The sequence below is a fragment of the Podarcis cretensis genome (genome assembly GCF_951804945.1).
Source record: "Podarcis cretensis genome assembly, chromosome: 13".
In the NCBI taxonomy this organism is placed as follows: Eukaryota; Metazoa; Chordata; class Lepidosauria; order Squamata; family Lacertidae; genus Podarcis; species Podarcis cretensis.
This window is the reverse complement of record NC_137182.1, coordinates 17,650,840-17,674,296: the sequence shown is the minus strand read 5'-3', so window position 1 is coordinate 17,674,296 and position 23,457 is coordinate 17,650,840. Positions and strand designations below refer to the sequence as shown.

At 47.0% G+C, this 23,457-nt stretch overlaps 1 protein-coding gene across 2 annotated transcripts in view; it reads right to left on the bottom strand.

The window, feature by feature from the left end:
- The window catches only part of ACLY (ATP citrate lyase), a 63,296-nt gene that overhangs the window by 12,471 nt on the left and 27,368 nt on the right, over positions 1-23,457 (bottom strand). Inside the window, exons 7-20 of one of the 2 annotated variants that reach the window (XM_079949320.1) lie at positions 23,009-23,139; positions 21,018-21,136; positions 19,724-19,860; positions 17,418-17,479; positions 16,680-16,797; positions 15,722-15,876; positions 14,336-14,426; positions 13,423-13,452; positions 9,245-9,386; positions 7,325-7,493; positions 5,854-5,958; positions 4,760-4,956; positions 3,553-3,634; positions 1,693-1,803 (exon numbers count right to left, since the gene is read on the bottom strand). In XM_079949320.1, the coding sequence (XP_079805446.1) occupies positions 1,693-1,803; positions 3,553-3,634; positions 4,760-4,956; positions 5,854-5,958; positions 7,325-7,493; positions 9,245-9,386; positions 13,423-13,452; positions 14,336-14,426; positions 15,722-15,876; positions 16,680-16,797; positions 17,418-17,479; positions 19,724-19,860; positions 21,018-21,136; positions 23,009-23,139 (1,649 nt within the window). The remainder of the gene's footprint in view (positions 1-1,692; positions 1,804-3,552; positions 3,635-4,759; positions 4,957-5,853; positions 5,959-7,324; positions 7,494-9,244; positions 9,387-13,422; positions 13,453-14,335; positions 14,427-15,721; positions 15,877-16,679; positions 16,798-17,417; positions 17,480-19,723; positions 19,861-21,017; positions 21,137-23,008; positions 23,140-23,457) is intronic. The other variant, XM_079949321.1, reaches the window with a different exon arrangement.

Sequence of the window (23,457 nt, the reverse complement as noted above, 5' to 3'; positions counted from 1 at the left end):
ATAACCCAGAGGTGCATTTTAAATAAAAGCACACATACTACTCATGTAAAAACACCAGGCAGGCCCCACAAATAACCCAGAGATGCATTTTAAATAAAAGGGCACATTCTACACATGTAAAAACACGCTGATTCCCGGACTGACTGTCTGCGGGCCGGATTTAGAAGGCGATTGGGCCAGATCCGGCCCCCGGGCCTTAGTTTGCCTACCCATGATATAGCACATATATTCAACACAAAAAGACAGTGACAAATTGTTGTTGACAAAGAAGAAGAGTTTGGATTTGATATCCCGCTTTATCACTACCCGAAGGAGTCTCAAAGCGGCTAACATTCTCCTTTCCCTTCCTCCCCCACAACAAACACTCTGTGAGGTGAGTGGGGCTGAGAGACTTCAGAGAAGTGTGACTGGCCCAAGGTCACCCAGCAGCTGCATGTGGAGGAGCGGAGACGCGAACCTGGTTCACCAGATTACAAGTCTACCGCTCTTAACCACTACACCACACTGGACAGCTGGACATTACCTTCAGTAGCTTAGGGCCTCATCAAACTAAATCCGGCCCTGGTCTTTAGCAAGACAAGTGTTTGATTCATTAAATTAACATCATAGCAAACAAATGCTCCTTAATGCCAGCTACTAGAAACCACAGGAGGTTTTTTTTTTGGGGGGGGGGGTTGCTTTCATTTTCGAGCCCTGCTCGACAGTTTCCTGCAGCCCCTGCAGGAACGGGATACTGGACTATTGTCCTGATCCAAAAGGGCTTTTCTTCTGTTCGTATTTGGATGTTCCTCGACCTCATTTTCCCACTGAGAATCCAGCAGTCTCCTCTCTCGGTGCCAAAAGCTTCATCACAATGTAACTTGCACCTAGGAGCCCTTTTGGGTCGCTGCTGGGCTTGCATTGTGAGGTTTAGAGCTTACAGGGTTAACAGCTCAGTGTGTCCTGCATCTGGGGAGGGGCTTTCGCCACATGGGGGGAGGCTGTTTTCTTGGTCTGTGAGTTACTTTCGTTCTTCTGCCGTGACAAGGAAGACGCAATGTCTGCATCTTCCGATGGATTGTTTAAGTAAAGGTAAAGGGACCCCTGACCATCAGGTCCAGTTGTGACCGACTCTGGGGTTGCGGCGCTCATCTCGCTTTATTGGCCGAGGGAGCCGGCGTACAGCTTCCGGGTCATGTGGCCGGCATGACTAAGCCGCTTCTGGCGAACCAGAGCAGCGCACGGAAATGCTGTTTACCTTCCCGCCGGAGTGGTACCTATTTATCTACCTTGACGTGCTTTCGAACTGCTAGGTTGGCAGGAGCAGGGACCAAGCAACGGGAGCTCACCCCATTGCGGGGATTCGAACCGCCAACCTTCTGATCGGCAAGTCCTAGGCTTTGTGGTTTAACCCACAGCGCCACCCGTGTCCCTGATGGATTGTTTATCTTGCTGTAAATAAAGCTGTCTAGTTTACTGAAACAACAGCATATGGACTCTCTCTTCTGCAAGCTCATGCACACAAGCAGCACTTGCTGAGCCACTCTGCTACAGGTCCGGGAATTCTGCCGCCGTTGAAACGTACCGGCCCCCATATGCATTCCCAGTTTTAGAATCTGTGATTTCGACAGCTGTTTAATATAATCAGAGATCCAGCACTCCCAACTATAATAAATAGCTTTTCTACCCCCATTCAATGTATTCCTCCCTTACCTCTGAAGAGAACATCGTGGCACAGGTCCCAATGCACCAGCAGACAACAGGCTTAGTGATCCGGCCTTCTTTAACACCCCTACAGATCTTGTACTCCTCCGTTCCTCCAATCTAAAAAAGAAAAGAAAAGAAAAAAGGAGTCAAGGGCAGCAACTCAGCCCATGTGGCACAGCGCTCTTTAAAATAGAAAAAAGTATTTTGCCAAATCAGTCCCCACTTTTGCAGGTGAAATTGGACCACAAGGGCTACAGAACTATAAAGAGAGCTACATAAAAAGATTACAACTCCCATCATCCCTAACCAGCAGGACCAGTAGTCAGGGATGGTGGGAACTGTAGTCCAAAAACTGCCAAAGACCCAAGTTTGGGAAATCCTGTATCGAAGGATGAAGATGTGCAGATTTTGTTTTAATTTAAATATTTGTATGCTGTTGCTCCATTCAATGCAGTTTAAAGTAAACCCCATAAAATGAAAGGCCAGTGAGGTTGCTTTTTTTAAAGGCTACCTACAACACTCTCTCTCTCTCTCTCTTACCTTGGAAGTTGAACAGTTTACTTCCCAAATGTTTTGGCTCCCAAATGTCGCAATCCCGGAAGTGACCGTTCCGGTTTGCAAACTATTTTTGGAAGCTGAATGTCCAACAGCTTCTGATTGGCTGCAGAACCTTCCCACAGCCAATCGGAAGCCGCGCTGTGGTTTTCGAACGTTTTTATAAGTCGAACGGACTTCCGAAACAGATTCCATTCGAATTCCAAGGTACAACTGTGTGTGTGTGTGTGTGTACACACACACACGCAGTCGTACCTCGGTTTTCGAACGTAATCCTTTCCGGAAGACCGTTTGAGTTCCAAAATGTTTGAAATCCTAAAACTCAATACAGAAGCCTCAGTATGGAAAACTCAATACGGAAAACTCAGTACAGAAACTGCTGCAGCATGTTTGACTTCTGAGATGTGTTTGAAAACTGAAGCATTTACTTCCGGGTTTACGACATTCAAAAACCAAGGTACCACTGTATTTAAAAAAACTCATAGAAGTCCCATATCTTCAGAGAAAAAGTAGCTGCAAAATAAAATACTTTCCCAAAGCCTGTATGCCAAATGCCAGGCAAAATAACAGCGCGAGATGTCTAAAGGGAATACAGAGGTGCTGTTGGTCAAGCTTCCTTCTGGAAGGAGGAGCTTTCGCAACAGTTGTGGAACAACTGAGAAAACAGTGCTCAGCAAATGCAAAGGAGGGTCATGTGAGGACTCAAGTCAGCCTCCTCTGTGGCCAAACATTCCTACTTCTGTAGTGTACAGTGGATACTAGGCATACTGCCCACACAAATCATCATCTACTTCTAGATGAAGCTCTCAGAGCTACTACCAGTCAATGTAGACAATACAGAGCTAGATGGAAGAACAGGACTTATAAGGCAGCTCCGTATATTCCTATGTTAAGATGAAGCTACAAAGATACAGTGGTGCCCCGCAAGACGAACGCCTCGCAAGACAGAAAACCCGCTAGACGAAAGGGTTTTCCGTTTTGGAGGCGCTTCGCAAAACGAATTTCCTATGGGCTTGCTTCGCAAGACAAAAATGTATTGCGAGTTCCTGCGGGGGTTTTTTCCTTCCCCCCCCCCTTTTTCTAAGCCGCTAAGCAGCTTATCTGCTTATCCGCTAAGCCGATAAGCTGCTAAAAGCCGCTAAAAGCCGCTAATAGCGCTAATCCGCTAAGCCATCAATGGGCTTGCTTCGCAAGACGAAAAAACCGCTAGACGAAGAGACTCACAGAATGGATTAATTTCGTCTTGCGAGGCACCACTGTACCATTGCCAAGTGATGCTGGAGACAGAAAAACAAACTTGAAGGTACTCACTTCTCCTAACACCACTATCATCTTCACCCCAGGCGTGTCTTGGTAGCGTAAAACGTGGTCCATGAAAGTGGAGCCAGGGTATCTAGGCACAAGGGAACAACATTTTTTTAATCAGGCATTTATGTTAAGAAGATTCTGCTGCTTAAAGAATATTGTACAACACAAACAGCCCAGATTTCAACTCCGGTCTCGAAGGCTCAACAATTTTTATCGACGGCTCTCTGTCCACAACAGAGAGGGATAGAAGAATTTATTCCATTACACAAAACACTGGGCTGCACAACTGGTGTGGGTGGGTGTATTTTAAAACCAGAAGTACAATTCACACAACAAGGATTTCCTTGAGGTGTAAAACAGGTCAAAACCATTGCGAATGTTCTGTTTTACTGCCCATATCATGCAAAAAATCTGTGGTAAATATTTAAACCCTATGCTGAAAGAAAAGTTAAGATTGCTCTGGCTTCTTCAGGGTTTCCTTTCAACGGAACAGTTGTAGGCATGGCATTAGGGAGAATGTGGAATTAAAACTATGTCACCATAAGACTTGAGAGGCACTTTTTAGCCTTATTATGTCTGTACAGTGGTACCTCGGGTTAAGTACTTAATTCGTTCTGGAGGTCCATTATTAACCTGAAACTGTTCTTAACCTGAAGCACTTTAGCTAATGGGGCCTCCTGCTGCTGCTACGCCACTGGAACACGATTTCTGTTCTCATCCTGAAGCAAAGTTCTTAACCCAAGGTACTATTTCTGGTTTAGCAGAGTCTGTAACCTGAAGCATATGTAACCTGAGGTACCACGGTACAGTGGTACCTCGCGTTACAAACACCTTGGGTTACAGATGCTTCGGGTTACAAACTCCACTAACCAGGAAGCAGTACCTTGGGTTAGGAACTTTGCCCCAGGATGAGAACGGAAACCATGTGCTGGCGGCACGGCAACAGCGGGAGGCCCCATTAGCGAAAGCGCGCTTCAGGTTAAGAACGGTCTCAGGTTAAGAACGGACCACCGGAACAAATTAAGTTCGTAGCCCAAGGTATCACTGTAAGAGATTCGTCTTAAAAGTATCTCCTTTTACGAACAGATGTCAATTTTACGCTTTGACTTGTATACTTTTGTATCCTGTGTGTGCCAATAAAGGAGATGGATGGATGGATTGAACAAGGATTTCAGAATACACGGAATATCGCTTGGGCCGCCGCTCTCACCTATCCCCACCAATGGCCACCCCTTCAAAGACGCCGTCTGTGGTCCTGGAGATGATGTTGTTAAGTTCATTGGACATCCCTCCTGAGCGGGAGACATAAGCTACACTTCCGGGGCGGTACAGCTTAGATGCCAAGATGTTATCTAGCATTCCACCTGTGTTTCCGATCTTGAAGCAGCCGGGCTTGATTCCACCTACCTACAAACAAAAACGAAGGAGATGAAATATCGGAGCGGTTGTAGTTTGTGTAGTAACAGCTCAACAGTTTCGAAAACTCTCTCTTTCATAAAATGGGAAATTCAAATCCAGAATTTTTGTACATGTGACAAGGGATTTTTGGATATGCAAATCAGGCCCAGAGCCAATCACAGAGCATATTTGCTCCTAACTGATTTACCCTCAATTTGCCTTTTTTTAAAAAAAAAGGTCTTTCATCAACGCAGCAGTAACAGATCCATCTGTGAGAGTAGAAGGTGTGACCCACAATTTGGGGATCTGATTCAGCCCCCATGTATTTATTTATGGCTTCACCAGATCCCACAATTTTTGTGGTGGGAACAAAAATGGGGCGGGGAAGACATCTAAAGGCAACGCTGTTCAGGGAAGTTTTTAATGTTTGATGTTTTATTGCGTTTTTAATATTCTGTTAGGAGCTGCCCAGAGTGGCTGGGAAGGCCTGGCCAGATGGGTGGGGAATAATGTTGTTGTTGTTGTTGTTGTTGTTGTTGTGTTAGGAGCTGCCCAGAGTGGCTGGGGAGGCCTGGCCAGATGGGTGGGGAATAATGTTGTTGTTGTTGTTGTTGTTGTTGTTGTTGTTGTTGTTGTTGTTGTGTTAGGAGCTGCCCAGAGTGGCTGGGGAGGCCTGGCCAGATGGGTGGGGAATAATGTTGTTGTTGTTGTTGTTGTTCTGTTAGATGCTGTCCAGAGTGGCTGGGGAGGCCTGGCCAGATGGGTGGGGAATAATGTTGTTGTTGTTGTTGTTATACTTTACCACTGTGCAGGAAAGAATTTATAGATTTTCACATCAACGCACGTTAAAAACAAATTAACGAAGCAGAATAAGCCACAGAAAGCCATGGTTCCTTCTTCTCTCACCGTTGCAGGCCCGATAATAGTGACGCCTTTCTCGTCTGCCATCTTGATCAACCGGCGAGTTAGCGCCTCTGGGATGCCTTCTGCAATGATGGCCACAGTGCGGATCTGCAGCCCAAGAAAAAATCAACACCGGCAATGACTTCCTGGAGTCTCTCCCTCCTCAGCGATAGGGAGGATCAGAAAAGCACTGGCAACTATCAAGGCTTTTTAAAGCTCTTAGGTGCAGGATTTAAAAATGAATAAGTTTCCTCAGAAATCCTAAAACCAGGACTGTGGGTATCATCAGACAATTCAACATCTGCCACAAGAAAAGCTAGATTTTGCAACCTGCATAAATTAGGCAAGTTAAATTTACATTATTCTGCATAGCATTGCTAGTTGGGGGGGGGGGGGGAGAGCAAAGCAGCTCTGTCCCTCCAATCTTTGAAAATATCTCATTCATTCAGAACTGACTAAATGCTACAGTTTTTCAGATCTTGTGTATACGGATCGTTTTGGTCAGGGGTGGGGTGGGTGGGGAGAAGACTGTGCCCAACGGCTCTGCCTCCTGACTTTTGTGTATTTCATGGAAGTTGTGAATGTGGCCCTTAGACACAGTTAGCTATATGTGTATATAGCCTTGTGTAAGGATATAGCTAAAAAGGTAAAAGACCCCTGGATGGTTAAGTCCAGTCAAAGGCGACTATGGGGTGTGGCGCTCATCTCGCTTTCAGGCCGAGGGAGCCAGCATTTGTCTGCAGACAGCTTCCCGGGTCATGTGGCCAGCATGACTAAACTGCTTCGGGCGCAACGGGACACCGTGACAGAAACCAGAGCACACGGAAACGCCGTTTACCTTCCCACCACAGCGGTACCTATTTATCTACTTGCACTGGCATGCTTTTGAACTGCTAGGTTGGCAGGAGCTGGGACAGAGTAACGGGAGCTCACCCTGTTGCGCGGATTCAAAGCGCCGACCTTCTGATCGGCAAGCCCAAGAGACTCAGTGGTTTAGACCACAGCGCCATCTACATCCCCCTAGCCCTATGTGCACAGGGGTTATACCACAAGATCAGGAACCCTGCACAGGGCAAACCAGCAAGCACAATCCCCCTCTGCCCTTTGCACATTCAGTCTACGTGTGACTGGAAGCTGTGGTGTAACTGCTTGCACAGGAACGGAATTACAGTGGTACCTCGGGTTACGTACTTAATTCGTTCCGGAGGTCGGTTGTTAACCTGAAACTGTTCTTAACCTGAAGCACCACTTTAGCTAATGGGGCCTCCCGCTGCTGCCACCGCGCGATTTCTGTTCTCATCCTGAGGTAAAGTTCTTAACCCGAGGTGCTATTTCTGGGTTAGCGGAGTCTGTAACCTGAAGCGTATGTAACCTGAAGCTTATGTAACCCGAGGTACCACTGTATTATTTTTTGTTCGCTTCTGTTCCTCCTCAGGACTCAGGTCACAGATCCCACCAACTCCACTCCACACACCTGTGGGTGGTTCATGGTCTCCACGGTGCTGTCGTAGGCCGAGCGGAGGGATGCAAAGTTGATCAGCACATCCACTTCCGGGTGCTTCTTCATGGCGTCTGCCATGTTCTTGAAGACGGGGATGAGTATCTCTTTGTGACCCCAGTAGAACTTCTGTTTGTGGTCCCCACTGCAAGGAAACGCATCACAAGCCCCAACATTAATTATCTGCTGCAACAGAGAGAGAAATGAAAGTGCACATGCGTGCAAAAACAGTGGCACGTTTCCCAGTGTGGGGAATGTGCATTACTGCTTTGGGCAACACTTGTGGAGCTTCTGTTGCTATAGGTAAAAGGGAACTTCTTTTCCCGGTCCCATCTAAGCCTTAGTTCTCCCTGAGGTGGTCAATCTCCATCTGGTATGCCAGACTTCAGGGTAGGGGCAAACATGTCCGAATGCTCATCCATACCACAGAAACAACAATCCCTCAAGGGGGGAGCTCACAAGCAGGAGGGCTCCAGCCTAGTCTCCTTTGGGGCAGGCTAGTTTCCTACGCACAGCCAAGATGAAGCTAATTTACCTGTGACCGAGTTTCCTAAGGCTGGGCAAGATATTGCTCTATCGTCCAAAACCAGTTTGAAGTCTATTGCCATGATATTGGTTTCATAATTTTTGGCCTGGCAGTAAATCACGAATCATGACGTGTGTTAGGGCTAGGCGATATATCGTCCAAAACCGGTTTGAGGTCCGTATTGTGATATCAGTTACATAATTCTTGACCTCGCAATATGTTGCAAATCATGATATGTGTGTGTGTGTGTGATCTATGCGAAAATCATGATGCTGGGAAAACCATGAAGCCAACCAATACCTCTACATAGCTCCATCCTTATTTCAGATATTGTGATGTATTGTGATGCCTAGCTGCTAGTATATCGCGATGTTGAAAACAAGATATCGCCCAGCCCTAATGGGAGCATGGGGGAAAAAAGGAAGGAAACAGAACAGAAAAGGGGCAGCTATGCAAATGCAATGGGCGATAATGAAATTCTACTAGAGGGCAACCAGCTTGCTAGTTTGTGGGAAGAAGCAACAAGTGCATGAATGGCAGGGATTCTACCAGTACTATGTAAACCCCAGGACCAGCTAATGTCAAATGATGTCAAGGACCATGACACAGGCTGCAATGCACAGTAGGTGTGACTTAGATGATGCAGGAGAGTATGGGATGTACTGGGGCAGGGTCGGGTTTAGGTTTGATGAGGCCCTAAGGTACTGAAGGTAATGGGGTCCTTTTATGTCCAGCTGTCCTTTGTCAACAACAAATTGTCGCTGTTTTTTGTGTTGAATATATGCTATATGGTAATTTCTGGACCAAATAGGTATCTCAAGCCATTTGCACGTTGTGAGGCAACTGGTCCATGCAGAATGTAGGCACCCTGTATACAGAAATGAGCAAACCAGTGATATTTTAGGGAGCAGGCGGGGCCCATGACTTACATCAGAGGAGCCTACACAACACAAAACATTGTTGCTGTATGTAGGTTTCATTTTATTTGTTTTTTATCTTCTGTTTTGGAAATGTACATCCAGTTCTTTTCCTTTGAATTTTTTTTTTTTGGGCCCCCAAGAGAGTGGGGCCCTAAGCTATAGCTTGTTTAGCCTATACGTAAATCCAGCACTGCACTGGGGCCTCAATTTGAGGCAAGAGATGAAAGGGAATCAGATTGAGGAGGGAAAAGCACGAAAGCAATGTTCACAAGAGGGGGAAAAGAGGGGAAATATAGTATTTAGCAGGGCAGCTAAATACTTGTCCCAGCCTTAGCTACAAAGTTCTACTGCCGCAGAAAAATGGCAGAAAGGAATTGAGATGCAGGAAGATGCAATGGGAGGAGGACCCCACCCCACCCCCAACGTGGGACAGAGGCACTGCGAACATACGTGAATGGATAAACCATGGCAGCCACTGAAGGCTCGTCTCTGGAGCAGACGTAGTCGAAGTCCAGCATGCCTTGCACAGCCCGTGTTTGCATTCCCCAGACGATCGCCTTGGTGTGGCGGCTGAACAAGATGGTGGCTTTACCTGCATGAGGGGGAAAGAGAAGACGACCCCGCCCGCCCAGGGCCAGACGTTTAACATCCATACAGAAAGGCTCCAAGCGGCACGCATGGCCAGGCACGCCACCGCAAAAGCCATCCCTGGCCAAGCATCTCTCTCTGCATTACAGGACGGAGGCGCATACCAGCCATTTGTAGGAAGCAAAGCACGAGAGACAGAAAGCAGCCAAAGTCGTCAGCTTCTTATTGGGAAGGTTTCCTGTCTACCACCCTTCAAGGCACACACTGGCTATTCTTACAAAGATATGTAAACAAAGTTGTAAGCTTCTTCCAAAGGGGGCTCAGACAATCTTGGGGCGTTTCTGAAAATTCCCTCTTAAATGGAAATCTTGACTGACCCAACTGCTCCCCTAAATCAGTACAACGAAAAGCGGCTGCGCTTCTCACTCCCGAAGGTTGGTGGTCTCCAGAAAGAATGAGAGAAACTACAGGATGGTGGACACAAAATAGTGCCACACACACACACACACACACACACAGAGAGAGAGAGAGAGAGAGAGAGAGAGAGAGAGAGAGAGAGAAAGAGAGAGAGAGTGAAACTACGAAGCTGTAATAAATAAAGACTCATATTGGAAAGCTTCTGTGATCCCTAAGCACCCCCCAGGAGAGTGAAACACTCTGAACTGAACAATTTTGGTGTGCCTCTGCATTGGACAATTCAGTGACCCCTGGTGCAGAGCCATAACAAAACTATTCAGCTTTAAAGGAAGCTGCCCACTGCATCTCTGCACAAGTCTTTGCTTTTCTCCAAATCAAGGGCATGCTCTAAACAGGGGCGATGGAAGGTGGGTGTGAGGGGTGAGGGCCGCCCCTGGTGTCATGCCTGGGGTGGTGGTTACAAAATCCCCCCAGGTTGATAGGCATAGTGGTGTTCGCACCCCTGGTGGGCAGATTTTTGCAACTGGTGTGAATGTTGTCGTGAAAATCCACCCGCTGGTCACGAAAATACAGCCGGCAATCAGCCTGGCATTCCCCGGCAGGCAGCGCTCAAATCCCCGGCAGGCGTATTTTTGCAATCAGTGGTCAGATTTTCACAGTCGGCAGTCGTGGGCAGTGCAAGTGCCGCCCGCCGATCGCGAAAATCCGACCACTGATCACGAAAAAAGCTCAACAACTTTGGGGCACCCTCCCAAAAAGAAGCTCAACAACTTTGGGCAACGTTCCCAAAAATTGCAATGTGGGGGGTGACAAAAAGATTTCCGCACCTGACCTTGCTACGCCTCTGGCTCTAAACAGCAACTTGTGCAGAAGCAAGGGCGACTTCTCTCAGGACAGATCTTATCCTCGAAAAACAAAACAAACAAAAAAAACCACAAGTATTTTCAAGTATAAGAGTGACATGCCTCTCATTTTAATTCAGCTATCAGGAGTTTTGAAATAATGCCAAAACGCCCAGCTACACGTTTCGGAGCATACCTGGAAGTGCTGAAGGGGCAGGGGGAACAACAGGTGTCCCACAGCTTTCTACAGCTCCCTCCTATCTCAGAGGGATCCCCAAGGCCACTTACATAAAACAGAACCTGCTCAATATTGAAACCACAAGACTGAAAACCAGCCAACCACAGTACCAGTAAAGGGTATGGGTATCTGGCTTTGTCTTGTGGTACATCTGCAGAGACTTGGGAAGCAGTGATTTGAGACTTGAAAGTTCACTTATAGCAAAGTTTGAGAGCTCCTCAATTGTAAACCCAAACACCTGACACCTGTGGGGACAGAGGAGCAATCAACAAGGTTGCCCAGTATTTAATTACGGAGGTGGGCAATCCCTCCATTGCAATATGCTTTTCCTGTTGTAGATACTGAAAGCTATACTGGAACTAGGAGCTGTAATGATGATTCTAAAACAGGGATGACCCTCCAGGTATTGTTGGGTTCCAACTTCCATCAGACCTTCAAGCCAGCCTGGACAATGGTCAGGGAGGATGGAGTCAACATCTGGAGAGCATTGGGCAGAGGAAGGTTGCCCTGGTGGTGTTCATTACAATGGCAGCCACTCCATCGCCAACATGCAAACACACTCCAACGGAGGTCCCCGACCAGAGATCCCACCTACCCACCCAAAGTTTCATTCTGCTGAGTGGCAGCACACAAAAGCAGCTTAAAAACACCAACCAGACTTCTAAAAACCACCACAATCTACCACAAATGCTGAAGTGGGATAGGGTCAAAAAGGGTATTTGGATGTTTATGACAGACCAAACCTTAAAGTACCTAAAGGATTGGGGGAGGGAGCAGGAAACAGAGGCAGGATGAAAACAAGGGAGAAGGGCCAAGAGAACAAGTATCCCATCTCCTATGTGGAAGGAGAAACCCAGGATTTGCTTTGCTTATTGCTGCTCTTCCATCAAGGAATGCCAGGCAATATGCAAGAAGTTATTTTAGCACCCTCGTCCACATGCAACACTAAGGTAATGCTATGCAGGGGTCAGATTGCGCACACGATTTTCGGCATCTGCGCAGACGTGATTTTCGGCATCTGCGTCTGCACAGACGCAATTTCTGGTGCAGTGGAAGCAATCCCAGTGCTGTGCTGCACCAGTTTAGCGCAGCGCATGGGGATTCGCTGAGCGGGCAGCTCAGTTCAGGGGTGGCTCATGGGCCGGTTAAACGACCCCCCTGGGCCGCTTGTGGCTCATGGGCCTTAGGTTGCCTACCCCTGTGCTATGGCTTAATGTGAGAAAGCGAACCGACATGAGAGCTCCCACAGAGGAGACTCGGGCTCCCCAGCTGTTTCTTTGCTGTGCTAAGCTAAGCTAAGCCAAGCCATTATTTGGGCTTAGCGTGTCATCCAAACCCAGCTGGCGGTTCAGCTTCCCCAGACAAATCACAAACTGTAAGCCACAGGAAAAGAACTTGTTTTGCAATAGTTTTATTGGTGTGATCCTTCCTGGGAATATTTTGACGGAAGGACGTTGTTGTCGTTGTTGGAATAGCATCTTCTGTCCTATAGCACTGCATTCCTGTGAGCCTATTAAAATCATGCAGATGAAGATTCCCAACAGAAAATTCCTCAGCAAGAACAGCTTACTCTAAACTCCAGTGACTAAAGGATAAGATGGTGCCGATCAAAGAGCACAAATAGAGACAGGTAAAGATAAATAGACACAGTCTGAATTTTTGTGGAATTCCTCTTCCGCTCTTAAAAAATTAAATAAATCTGGTCTGAACTTGCAGCACTGCACTAAAAACTGCTGGCTATGGACACAGATGGGGGGCATCAGTCGATTTCTGCCCTCTGCAGTGGCGAAAGCACTATATGCCCGACATCTGCAAAGTTGGTGGCAAACCAGCTCACAATTCAATAGCAGGAGGGCCAATAAAGATTGCATTGGAACTGTACCACTCTGAGAGCAAGGGAGAAGTTTAAAAAGACTTGACAATAATACCACATCAGTCTGAATATAGTCTGCACTCTTTCCCCAATTCTGGCTTGCATAAAACCTGAGACAGGTCTATAATCACTGTCTTAACAGGTAGAAAAGCTGTGATTTAAGGTGGGACCTTGTGTATAACCATTGCCCGTCCTTCTCAACAGGTGGCACTCGTTGCCAAGAGAATTGTTCATTGTGAGCGGAATCCAGAGACCATGAAAGACACTGGATGCTGCCAGCGATTTACGGTATTTTTCCTCCTCGCTTTCAAAGATATCTCATTTTAGGGGTGTGGCGTGCATTCGAGGGCGACTTATATGCAGACTAATATGGTAGTTGGTATCATAGGCCCTTCTTTTCCCACAATTGTGTTTTAGGGGAAAAAATTAAAATAAATAAGAGGCAAGAGGGGAAAGAAGAGAGATAGAGAGAGGTGTTTTTAAAAAAGCCACATTACCAGGGACAAGAGGGGACAGGGACAAACCAGGCAACAAAACTGCAAGGGTAAAGAGCAGGAATAACACCGGCCAACCCAAACCAAAAACCACACAGGACACCCGTTGAAAATTAACTGCACAAGCAGCTGGTAGCAAGGCTGGACACTGAGCTGAGCTAGTGGTGGGGTCCTACCTTGAACAGGTCTTGGAGATGGGGACGCATCTGTTAAAGAGAGAATCGCCATTGCAACAAATCCAACACGGCTGCCTGTCTTGGCTTTCGTCTCACATTACGCTGCTGGGGGGTGGGTGTCGGGGCAGGGGCTTAAGCGACTGCAATCTTAAGTATAGTGGTTTTCAAACCAGGTGTCTAGGAACCCAGGAGCTCTTTCGAATCTTACCAGGCTAGTAGGGAAAGGGGGAAAGGTGTCAGTCAATGCGGGGCAGGTGAAAACTATCGTGGCAGGCAACTGGTCCAGAATTGGTGGATCTCAAACTTTGGGGCATCAACCTCAGGGATGTGCAGGGGGAATTGGTGTGGGAGATAAAAGTTCCAGAGAAGGGAGAGGATCCCACAAGAGGCAGACCCAGAGCCACATTCCTGCAAACAGCACTGGTTTCGCATTGCAGCTGCCAGCAACGGAAGCTAAAAACCTTGCCTTGCACAAATCAGGAAGTGGGTGGTGCTATGTGCAAAGACGTTACATGCTCATATGCTGAAGGGGAGGTTTCCAGTGGAAGGCAATGCTCAGAAGATCTCCAACCCACCCACCCACCCCGTCCCTGAATTTAAAGAAAGAAAGACACAGTGATGCCTAGGGTTTCTTTTCTCAAGGCAAGAAACAAGGCACAACAGACCTGGTCAACGCAACATGCAAACGCGTGCTACCAAAATTATCTGCAAAATGCAGGGATTCCATGGGAAATGCTCCTTGGCAGGGCAGGGGCAGAGGGGGACGGACGGACAGACGTGGAAAGGATTCCCTGAAAATATTACGTTTCCGATTTCCACGCTCCAGCAGCCAGTGCAAAGGGAGGGCACGCAGGAATGGGAAAGCAGCACCGCGAGGGAATCCAAAGAAACGGGAGAAAAACTGGGAGCTTACCAGAAAGTGTTGTCTGCTTTGCCTTCTTTGCCGGAGCCAGATCGTCGGGTCTGCACTCAGAAAAAGATGCCGTTCTGCTTGTTGCTGGGGTCTGAAGGGGAACAGAGAAGCCAGAAAAAAGGGGGTTAGTGGCTCGCTCACACACACAGCCCCAATCCAGCCCACCAAACCACAGTGGAAGGAGATGAAATCCCTCCACCTGCTCTTTAGAAATCTCCCCTAAAGGGCAGGCAGAGGAAACGTCCACCTCTCATCTTAGTGCTGAACGCCACAGCACCAAATCAGGAGATACTGTATTTTTCGCTCTATAAGACGCACCAGACCACAAGATGCACCTAGTTTTGGGAGTAGGAAAACAAGGAAAAAAATATTCTGAATCGCAGAAGCAACAGGGATCGCTGCACAGTGAAAGCAGTGATTCCTCTTGCTGTTCTGGCTTCTGTGATAGCTGCGCAGACTGCATTCGCTCCATAAGACGCACACACATTTCCCTTTACTTTTTAGGAGGAAAAAAGTGAGTCTTATAGAGCAAAAAATACTGTAAATCCTTACTTTTTAAGTGTAAAAGGCAACATTCCCAGCTCCATGCCAGTGCTGGAGTAGGGAGGGCTGTCTGCCTAAGTGTGTGTGCATTTGTTCCTGTGGTGAGCATGCATGCGTACTGAGTGTGCCTGCGTGTGATCAATGTGTGAGCTGGCATGTGACCCTTGAAGGGGTGGCTGGATCAGTGTGGGTCCTCGGGCCAGGAAATAAGCCACTCTTGTGCTGTAGGATTATTATTATTTATTGCCTTCAGATCCTGCCTTTTCCTTCAAGGAGCTCAAGGCGGCCTTACAAAGTTCTCTCCTCCCTCCTTTAATCCCTCTGCAACAACCCTGTGAGGTAGGTTTGACTGAGAGGCAGTGACTAGGCCCAGGGTCACCTAGCGAGCTTTAAGGCCATCTGGAGATTTGAACCCTGGTGGGACGCAAGTGGCGCTGTGGGTTAAACCACAGAGCCTAGGACTTGCCGATCAGAAGGTTGGCGGTTTGAATCCCCGCGACGGGGTGAGCTCCCATTGCTCAGTCCCTGCTCCTGCCAACCTAGCAGTTCGAAAGCACGTCAAAGTGCAAGTAGATAAATAGGTACTGCAACGGCGGGAAGGTAAACGGCGTTTCCGTGCGCTGCTCTGGTACACCAGAAGCGGCTTAGTCATGGTGGCCACATGATCCGGAAGCTGTACGCCATCTCCCTCAGCCAATAAAGCGAGATGGGCGCCGCAACCCCAGAGTCGGCCACGACTGGACCTAATGGTCAGGGGTCCCTTTACCTTTACTCCCAGGTCCTAGTCTGACACTCTTAACCACTACGCCACACTGGCTCTCAGAATTGTAGTACCAGTCTTACCGAGGAGCTGCCGCTGGCATTGAGGAGGAAGTTTGCCGTGTGGGCTGCCGTGGGAGGCTGGTTTGGGATGGGCCGGTGTCCCAGTGCCATGCCAACAATGGCAGTCATGTGGGTCTCCGTACCAAAGACATGGATAGGAATGCCAGTAGTTTTCCCTGAATGCAAAAGAAAAAGAGCAGAATCAGAACAGGCTGCAGCCTCCCTGCAAAGACCCACTATAGAAATACAGTTATACCTCGGGTTACAGACGCTTCAGGTAGCGTTTTTTCTGGTTATGGACCCCCGAAACCCGAAAGTACCAGAACGGGTTACATCCGGGTTTTGGCAGTCGCGCATGCGCAGAAGCACTAAATCACGCTTTGCGCATGCGCAGAAGCGCCGAATCGCAACCCGCGCATACGCAGACGCGCCGCTGCGGGTTGCGAACGTGCACCCCACATGGATCACGTTCGCAACCCGAGCATCCACTGCATGGTGAAGTTAAAGAGAGGCCTTGCTTTATCATGGGTGCACAGCAATGACCATCACCGATTAAGTTTAGGACTACTGGGAGAAGGTGTAAGAGAGAAGTCTTAATCTAGCAGCATAAAAAAAATGTAGCCCGAATATCAAAAGTTGGAGTTACCAAGTCTTTAATGCCCTGGGGCCTGCCACTGGTTTTTAAACAGAGAACCATGTTTTGAACTGAGCAAGCACTGCAAAGTCTGCTGGCTTTCCTTCTCCTGCTTCTGGGCTCCAGTTCAAGAGATTGGCTGAGGGGCATAAAGGTTCTTTTCATCAGCCATGCTGGAAGTCAAATGGGGAACCCCAGGGGCCATACTGAGAAACCTTTGTTGCCAGCTGTCATCAACGCTCTTTAAATGAGGCTAAGGACCCAGGTTTAGAGCAAAAATAAATGAAAGCAAATGAGGAAGCAGGAAGTATTTGAAGTTTAAATAATCCTCAGGGCTTTGCTCACCTACTTCCCCCATGACTCGTAAGCCCTCCTGGTAGTTGGGGCCTCCTCTCCTCACGAAGATCCTGACCTCATGCTCTTTCAGAGGGCCCTGGTAATCTTTAATAGCCCTCACAATGCCCTGCAGAAGGAAATATGAAAAACAGAGAATCATGCACAGACACTCATGGCTAGCTCTAGCTATCAAGCCAACAAAATCCACACTAACGATGCTCACACCACATCTCTCTGCCTCGCCTGATTTTGCCTCCTCTCACCGCAGAAGCTAAAGGACAGGCTACCTTGCTCAGTGCACTGCAATTAGGATGAAAGACCAGAGGCAGTACCTATTTTCTGATCCTCGCAAGAGTACTGAACCTTATCACAGTGCTGCAACCTGCCCGAGACGAAACCTAAGTTCCCCTCAGCACTCGCACGGACAGTGCTGAGTCAACAGCCCATTCAGTTCAGTTCAAATCCAGTGGCGTAGCGTGGGTTGTTAGCACCCGGGGCAAGGCAAGTAATTTGCACCCCCTAACCCATGGATTTGCGCCCCCTAACCCGTGGATTTGCGCCCCCTAACCCTAACCCCCAGATGTTGCGCCCGGTGCAGCCGGCCCCCCCTGCACCCCCCACGCTACGCCACTGTTCAAATCCACCCTGGAAACTCAGCAAAACGTAAATGTTTCTTTACCAGCGTACTCAGATGAGGATGCTAATATGAATGACCAGTGCCATGCACCTTTTCAGGATCAACTTTACCTTAAAGGTGGCAGCCACGTTGGTAAAGTTAGCAATGCTCCCTCCGATGATCAGGATTTTGCCTGTGCAAGGTAGAGGAAGGAACAAGAGGGAAGAGAAAGGAGTTGATTTGTTAAGAAATACCAGAACATAATTCTAGGCCTGGAGCGCTTTAGAAGCAGCTAAAAGGCAGGAGCAGGGCCAGATTTAGGTTTGATGAGGCCCTAAGCTACTGAAGGTAACGGGGCCCTTTATATGTCCAGCTGTCCTTTGTCAACAACAAATTGTCACTGTTTTTTGTGTTGAATATATGCTATATGGTAATTGATGGACCTGATAGGTATCTAAAGCCATTTGCACCTAACAAAATATGTATTTTATCAAAGTAATTGTTGAACCGAAATACAATTAAGAAGAAGTATATTAACAGTGAAATACAATGAAGCAGTAGTAAATTAATAGTGAAATAATTATTAAGCTCTAACTTAAAATGATTTTTTATTCATAACAAACTTAATAATGCAAACACACTGGCATTTGGCAATAACAAGAGTTCCTTTAGAAACACAATTTACAAAGACTCATAATCTAGTCTCTAGAAACTCACTATAAAATGAAATAATAATAGGTGTAAATATATGATGCAAACTACTAATAATTATAAATAGCTTTATTAATATGAAATTAAGGTTATAACCTGTACAATGCAATTGTCGTTAATATAATTTTTTTTTAATATAATGTCAATATCACCATAGCAGCCCACACTGTTCATTGGAACAGCAGACCTTTGTACCCTGTTACACTTAGTGAGTGTAAAAGTCGGTATTTCTAGTAAATAAGTACATCCAGTTTTCCTTTAATTTTTTGGGGGGCCCCCAAGAGAGTGGGGCCCTAAGCTATAGCTTGTTTAGCTTATATGTAAATCCAGCACTGGCCAGGAGGATGCTCCAATATAGACGTTGGTCATTTTAAAATAACATGCACACACTGGTTCCCTGAAGAAATTCTGAATGCACCTAGATGTCTCTGGGGGTGGGAGAAAAGCTGTCTTTTGGAAAGCTTTGCACAAACCCAATCGCTCATTATCACCACATTCGGCAGCAAGCAGTTGCAGGACTTAAATGCTTACCAGCTTCTTTGGAAGGTGTTGGTGAAAATGCACCAAGGTAGAAGTCCTGTAGGGTCTGGTTGAGGCTAGGCCTTCCTAGAGGACCACTGGGGCAGGGAGTCTCAGTCCCCAAAGGATCTAGCTGGTTGTGGGGCCAGGAGGCCATTAAGCTGCCCCTCGGCTTTCACTGAGCCAGGTAGGAGCATTTCCAGGTCAGAAACCGGGTCCTTCCTGCTACTGTTCCTTCCTCTTGTCCCTCCTCCTCTCACCTCTCATTGACCTTCTCCTCTTTCCCCATCTGAGTTTCTCTACCTGCCAGCTCCCTCTCTTCTCTTTATCTGCTTCTCCCTTGCTTGTCGTCACATTCTTTTTCCTGGCCAGCCCAGCATGGACCATTAACTGGGTCATTTCCAGGCACTAGGATGGGTTCAAGAGAACGGTGGTTCCAACGTCCGACCACCAAGGTGTTGCGTCGAAGAGCAACAAGTATTTCTATGAAACAGCTTTCCACAGTAAACCACACTCCTGACACACAAAAGGCGCACCCAAGGTTTCTACATCCACACACAAAACACACCTTTCTCCATTCTGCATCCAAGAGACAATATCACAGTTCAGTGGCTCATTCCAGGAAGGCCAAAAATGCTTGAGGAAGGTGTGGAACATGGCTGGTCAGAGGGGGATTTGGTTGGGCATGGCCTCCTGGGCCAATCAGAATGGTCCCTGTCAGGAGCTCGGCCTACACTTGAGTAGGACCCTGGCAGAGACACATGCCCGACTGGCATGTTCTCTCCCTCCTGGTTGATCGTTTGGGAGCTTCAAAAGCTTTCTTCAGCCCGAACATCATAGCGACCGATGCCAACAGACACCGGCACAATTAGGGATCCGTAGAGTTTGTGCATCATGCATAACAGACCTCAGCAACTCAGCATTTTGGCTAATCTACTTTATTTGCATATTAACACACACGGAGCACTGCAACATGGCTCCCTCTCTCTCTAGCATCAGACAGCAAAGAGAAAAAGAATGAAAGACAATAGTCCCATTTCGTGGAACAGAGTAACTTAAACATTCTGTCTCCGTGACTTCCCACTCTGTGGAGTTAAAACATACACCATCATGTGATAGACAACAATCCCATGACTGCAATCATGGAGGAGGAATTCTAACAGTCCCCAGGCTTGAAGTGCCGCCCACCCCACACATTCTCTTTTACCTTCTGGGTGCTTTTCCCGTGTCATGAGGGAGAGGATAGTCTTGGCATAGTCGTAGGTCTGCTGTTCACTGGGAGCTCCAGAATATTCGCCATAGTTGGCAAGTTCGTTCACCCCACCAAGGTCACAGATGGTGTCACTAAGTGGAAGGCACACAAGTGATATTAAGAAGGCTTAGTCTGCGAAACCAAGGATGCCCATAAGGCCCTGTGGAAAGCGGAGCAAGAACGAGGCTGCGTTCCTAGTTCACGATGAGGAGCTGAGGCAAGAGCATCAGCTAGCCTGGCTGAACTGCTCTTCAGTCAGAAAATCCCGCCACAGTAGTTAAAATAAAATGTTCATGTGACAACACAGCAGCTCAGCCAACAGTGGGAGGTGGGGTTTTTTTTGAACTTTGCAGACAGAAACAGAGATGCCAGTTTAGTTAGCGAGGATTAGAACCCGCTTAGCAGAATTGAAGTGTGTGCATGCGTATCAAATTATCTTGCATAAAATATGCTCAGCTTCCCAAAGTTAAGTGTTGGTAAGAATTTAGCCAGTGTGGTGTGTAGTGGTTGAGAGCGGTAGTCTCATAATCTGGGGAACAGGGTTCGTTTCCCCACTCCTCCACATGCAGCTGCTGGGTGACCTTGGGCCAGTCACACTTCTCTGAAGTCTCTCAGCCCCACTCACCTCACAGAGTGTTTGTTGTGGGGGAGGAAGGGAAAGGAGAATGTCAGCCGCTTTGAGACTCCTTAAAGGGAGTGAAAGGCGGGATATCAAATCCAAACTCTTCTTCTTCTTCTTCTTACCCAGCAGTGGTCATAACTGAGCCTAAGCACAGTTTCTTCCAGCCACCATGGCAACTGGAGAAAAATGTGGTAGGACCACCATGCCTTTCAAGCATTGATATGTGAAGCCGCGCCCCACAAGCCTAAACACCTGAGAATTCTCACTATACATTTTTGCTACAACTGCATTTTGAAAGCAAAGCAAAAATAGCAGAGATTCCCAGGGTGGCAAATCATGTATCAGGTTATCAGTCTGTGTATTTATATGGAATATGTTGTCTAAGGCCTAAGCATAGGCTCCATTTCAGGGACAGCAAAATCTCCTAAGTATTAAGGGCAATGTCACCGCCGAGAGAGTTCCAGGGACCTCTCAAAAGTCTCATCATTCCATTCCAACAATGATTAACCCGTGTGGGATGATTGGGCAAGGAAGAGCAAACGATGACTAATCAAAAGATGGAACTTGGAGTTTAGGATGAACCATACATTATTCAGCTGCCACTCCCACAAGATATGTGCTTGGTACCTGTACACTACGGAGGCGCCGCCTCCAGCCACCATGGTCCATATTCTGCCTTTGGGATTCAAGATGGTCAACTTTAGGCTGGCTCCACTCTTGGCGTCTAGGTCAGCGATATAGGCTTCCTGCAGACAAGAGCCCGCATATTATTAGAATCAAAACTTCTAAGGACAAAACAGTAAACTCCGCACTTCTCTCATAACACAAAGCCAGGGGCATTTGTGGGGGGAAATAAAGGAGGAGCAAGTAATCCTTTCCCCATATTTCCATTTTCCCCCACAAATGCCCGTAGATCAATTTAAATGACACTCGCTCACTCATTGAGTTATGAAGCCAGATAAATGTCTTTTCTGGAGTCAAAATGGGGCAAGGTGCACATCTTTGCACTCATTTCTGTGTTTTCAAACACGTATATTGAAACCAATGTTTCCAAAGATAAAATTTAGTCCCACCCTCAGGAATTTACAAGGTGTGTCATCGATCATGGCTCCTCTCCCCCTACAACAATACGATTCCATGATTCCTTGAGGGAGGTCACAACATTTGGTACACCTTTTACACAGGCATTCCCTTGATCTCTCAACCCAAGTCTCCTGTTAAGCTGAAAATAATAATAATAATAATGATGATGATGATGATGATGATGATGTAAACAAGCCTGTAAGGTCAAGGCCAGGTCTGAGGAGGCCACAGGCATGATAAACTTTCCCACTCTTTCACCCAAAAAAACTAACAAGACAGAAGGGATGGGTGGCAGTGTTGAAAGCAGCAAAACTCTATCTGCTCAGTAGTACTTCAATAGCATTCCCCAGTGGTGTTTGATGGGGGCAGAGGTACTGAGGATAACAACGTTGGAGGGATTTAGCCACCGCCTGGACTGGGGTTTCTCTTCAAAGTATCAAGCCACTAAAAAAAACAAAACCTTATTATTATTATTATTATTTCTAAAAAAGGCAGCTAGGTATCAGTTGTGTTTGGTCCTCCAGGGATAATGGACCCCTGTGCTTGCCCCACCCTGTCAAGTATGGATGCCAGACTTGTCATCCTGGCAATTTTATATTGTGAGGTGCTATGGGAATCTGACAAATTATAGTTAAATTATTCCAGGCCAATGTAAATCTCTGGTGCAAATATTAGATTTGAAGAGGAAGGAAGTTGGACTATCCCAGGTCCCAAATAATGCTGTAGAAGCACCCCCCAAAATGAGAGAGAGGAAAACCAGTGAAAAACAGGAGAGGTTGCTTTCTGCTCATCTCCAAGGTTAGCCAAACTACCACAGCTACCACTGGAGGGACGGACGAAAGAACCGATGTTCAAGAAAGGTGTACGAAGAAAAAGGGGGTTGATGAAGTGATTAGGTAGGGGCCCAAACCTCAGTTAATAACAGAGATTGAGCCTTCCTATGGGAGCTGCTCCTATCCTGTGCATTTTGAGAACATTCATTTCTGTTCTTGCAGAGGCCAGACCCAAGTTCATTAACATTCTTAACAAGTGTAGAGTCTAGGATTCTTCATTAGTGCCTGGCAAGAGGGCTGATTCAGTGAGGTTGTGTTTTGTTTGTTTTTTAAAAAAACTCATCCATTAGAAACCTGGCCAAATTGAGTTAAGTGTCAGCACTTGAGCCATAACACACTAATGGGGATTGGCGGGCAGGGAAGAAAAGAGGTATCTAAATGGATTTCTTGGCTAGACAACAATTCTTTTTTTAAAAAAACAACAACCTTCCACCTTGGTTTGTATTTTGTGCAATTGCTGTAATTACTAAATTAAGAAATGCCAGAGCATCAGATAAACGCTGGAGATGTTCTGCCAAGCAACAAGACACAGGGGATTTTGGGAGACCAAAGTGGGACCAAACTGTTCTGATGGGAATTCAGATTTCGAGATGGAGGCTTTTTTGCACGTTAGCTGAAGTCAAGGAGACTCACGCTCAACAGAACGCACTTAGGCTACCTTAATTCCCTAACACCACCCTAAGAGCAGCCCTTTTCTTTTACCTCTGGATAAGCTTCTCTTCCAAAGGGAGGGGGGAAATCCACATCGCCCCATTTCACTTTGCAGATATAGTCAGCCGTTGCGTCGATCTTCGCAGCAAGATCAAGAACATAAACGCCATCTGCGGTTACAACTTTGTTGGTGAAGGGAGAGGGGGAGACAGAAGGAGGAGGAGGAAGTCAGCATGAACCAGCTAACAAGGAAAAACGAATGGAAAACATCTAGTTTCAAGGTGTTGCCTAGGTAGGAAATGGTTCTCAATTTCATGGGGTCTTTCCCTGTTGAGTGCTGAACCAGATCCACCATCATAGCACAACCAGCACCTTCCAATGGCTGAGGCACACTTCTGGAATAAATCTGGACGCAGAAAAGACAGGGGTGGCTAACATCTACCCAAGACCCACAGCCAGTCCATGCTGAACAAGGTCAACTCCATACATGGTCACTTTCT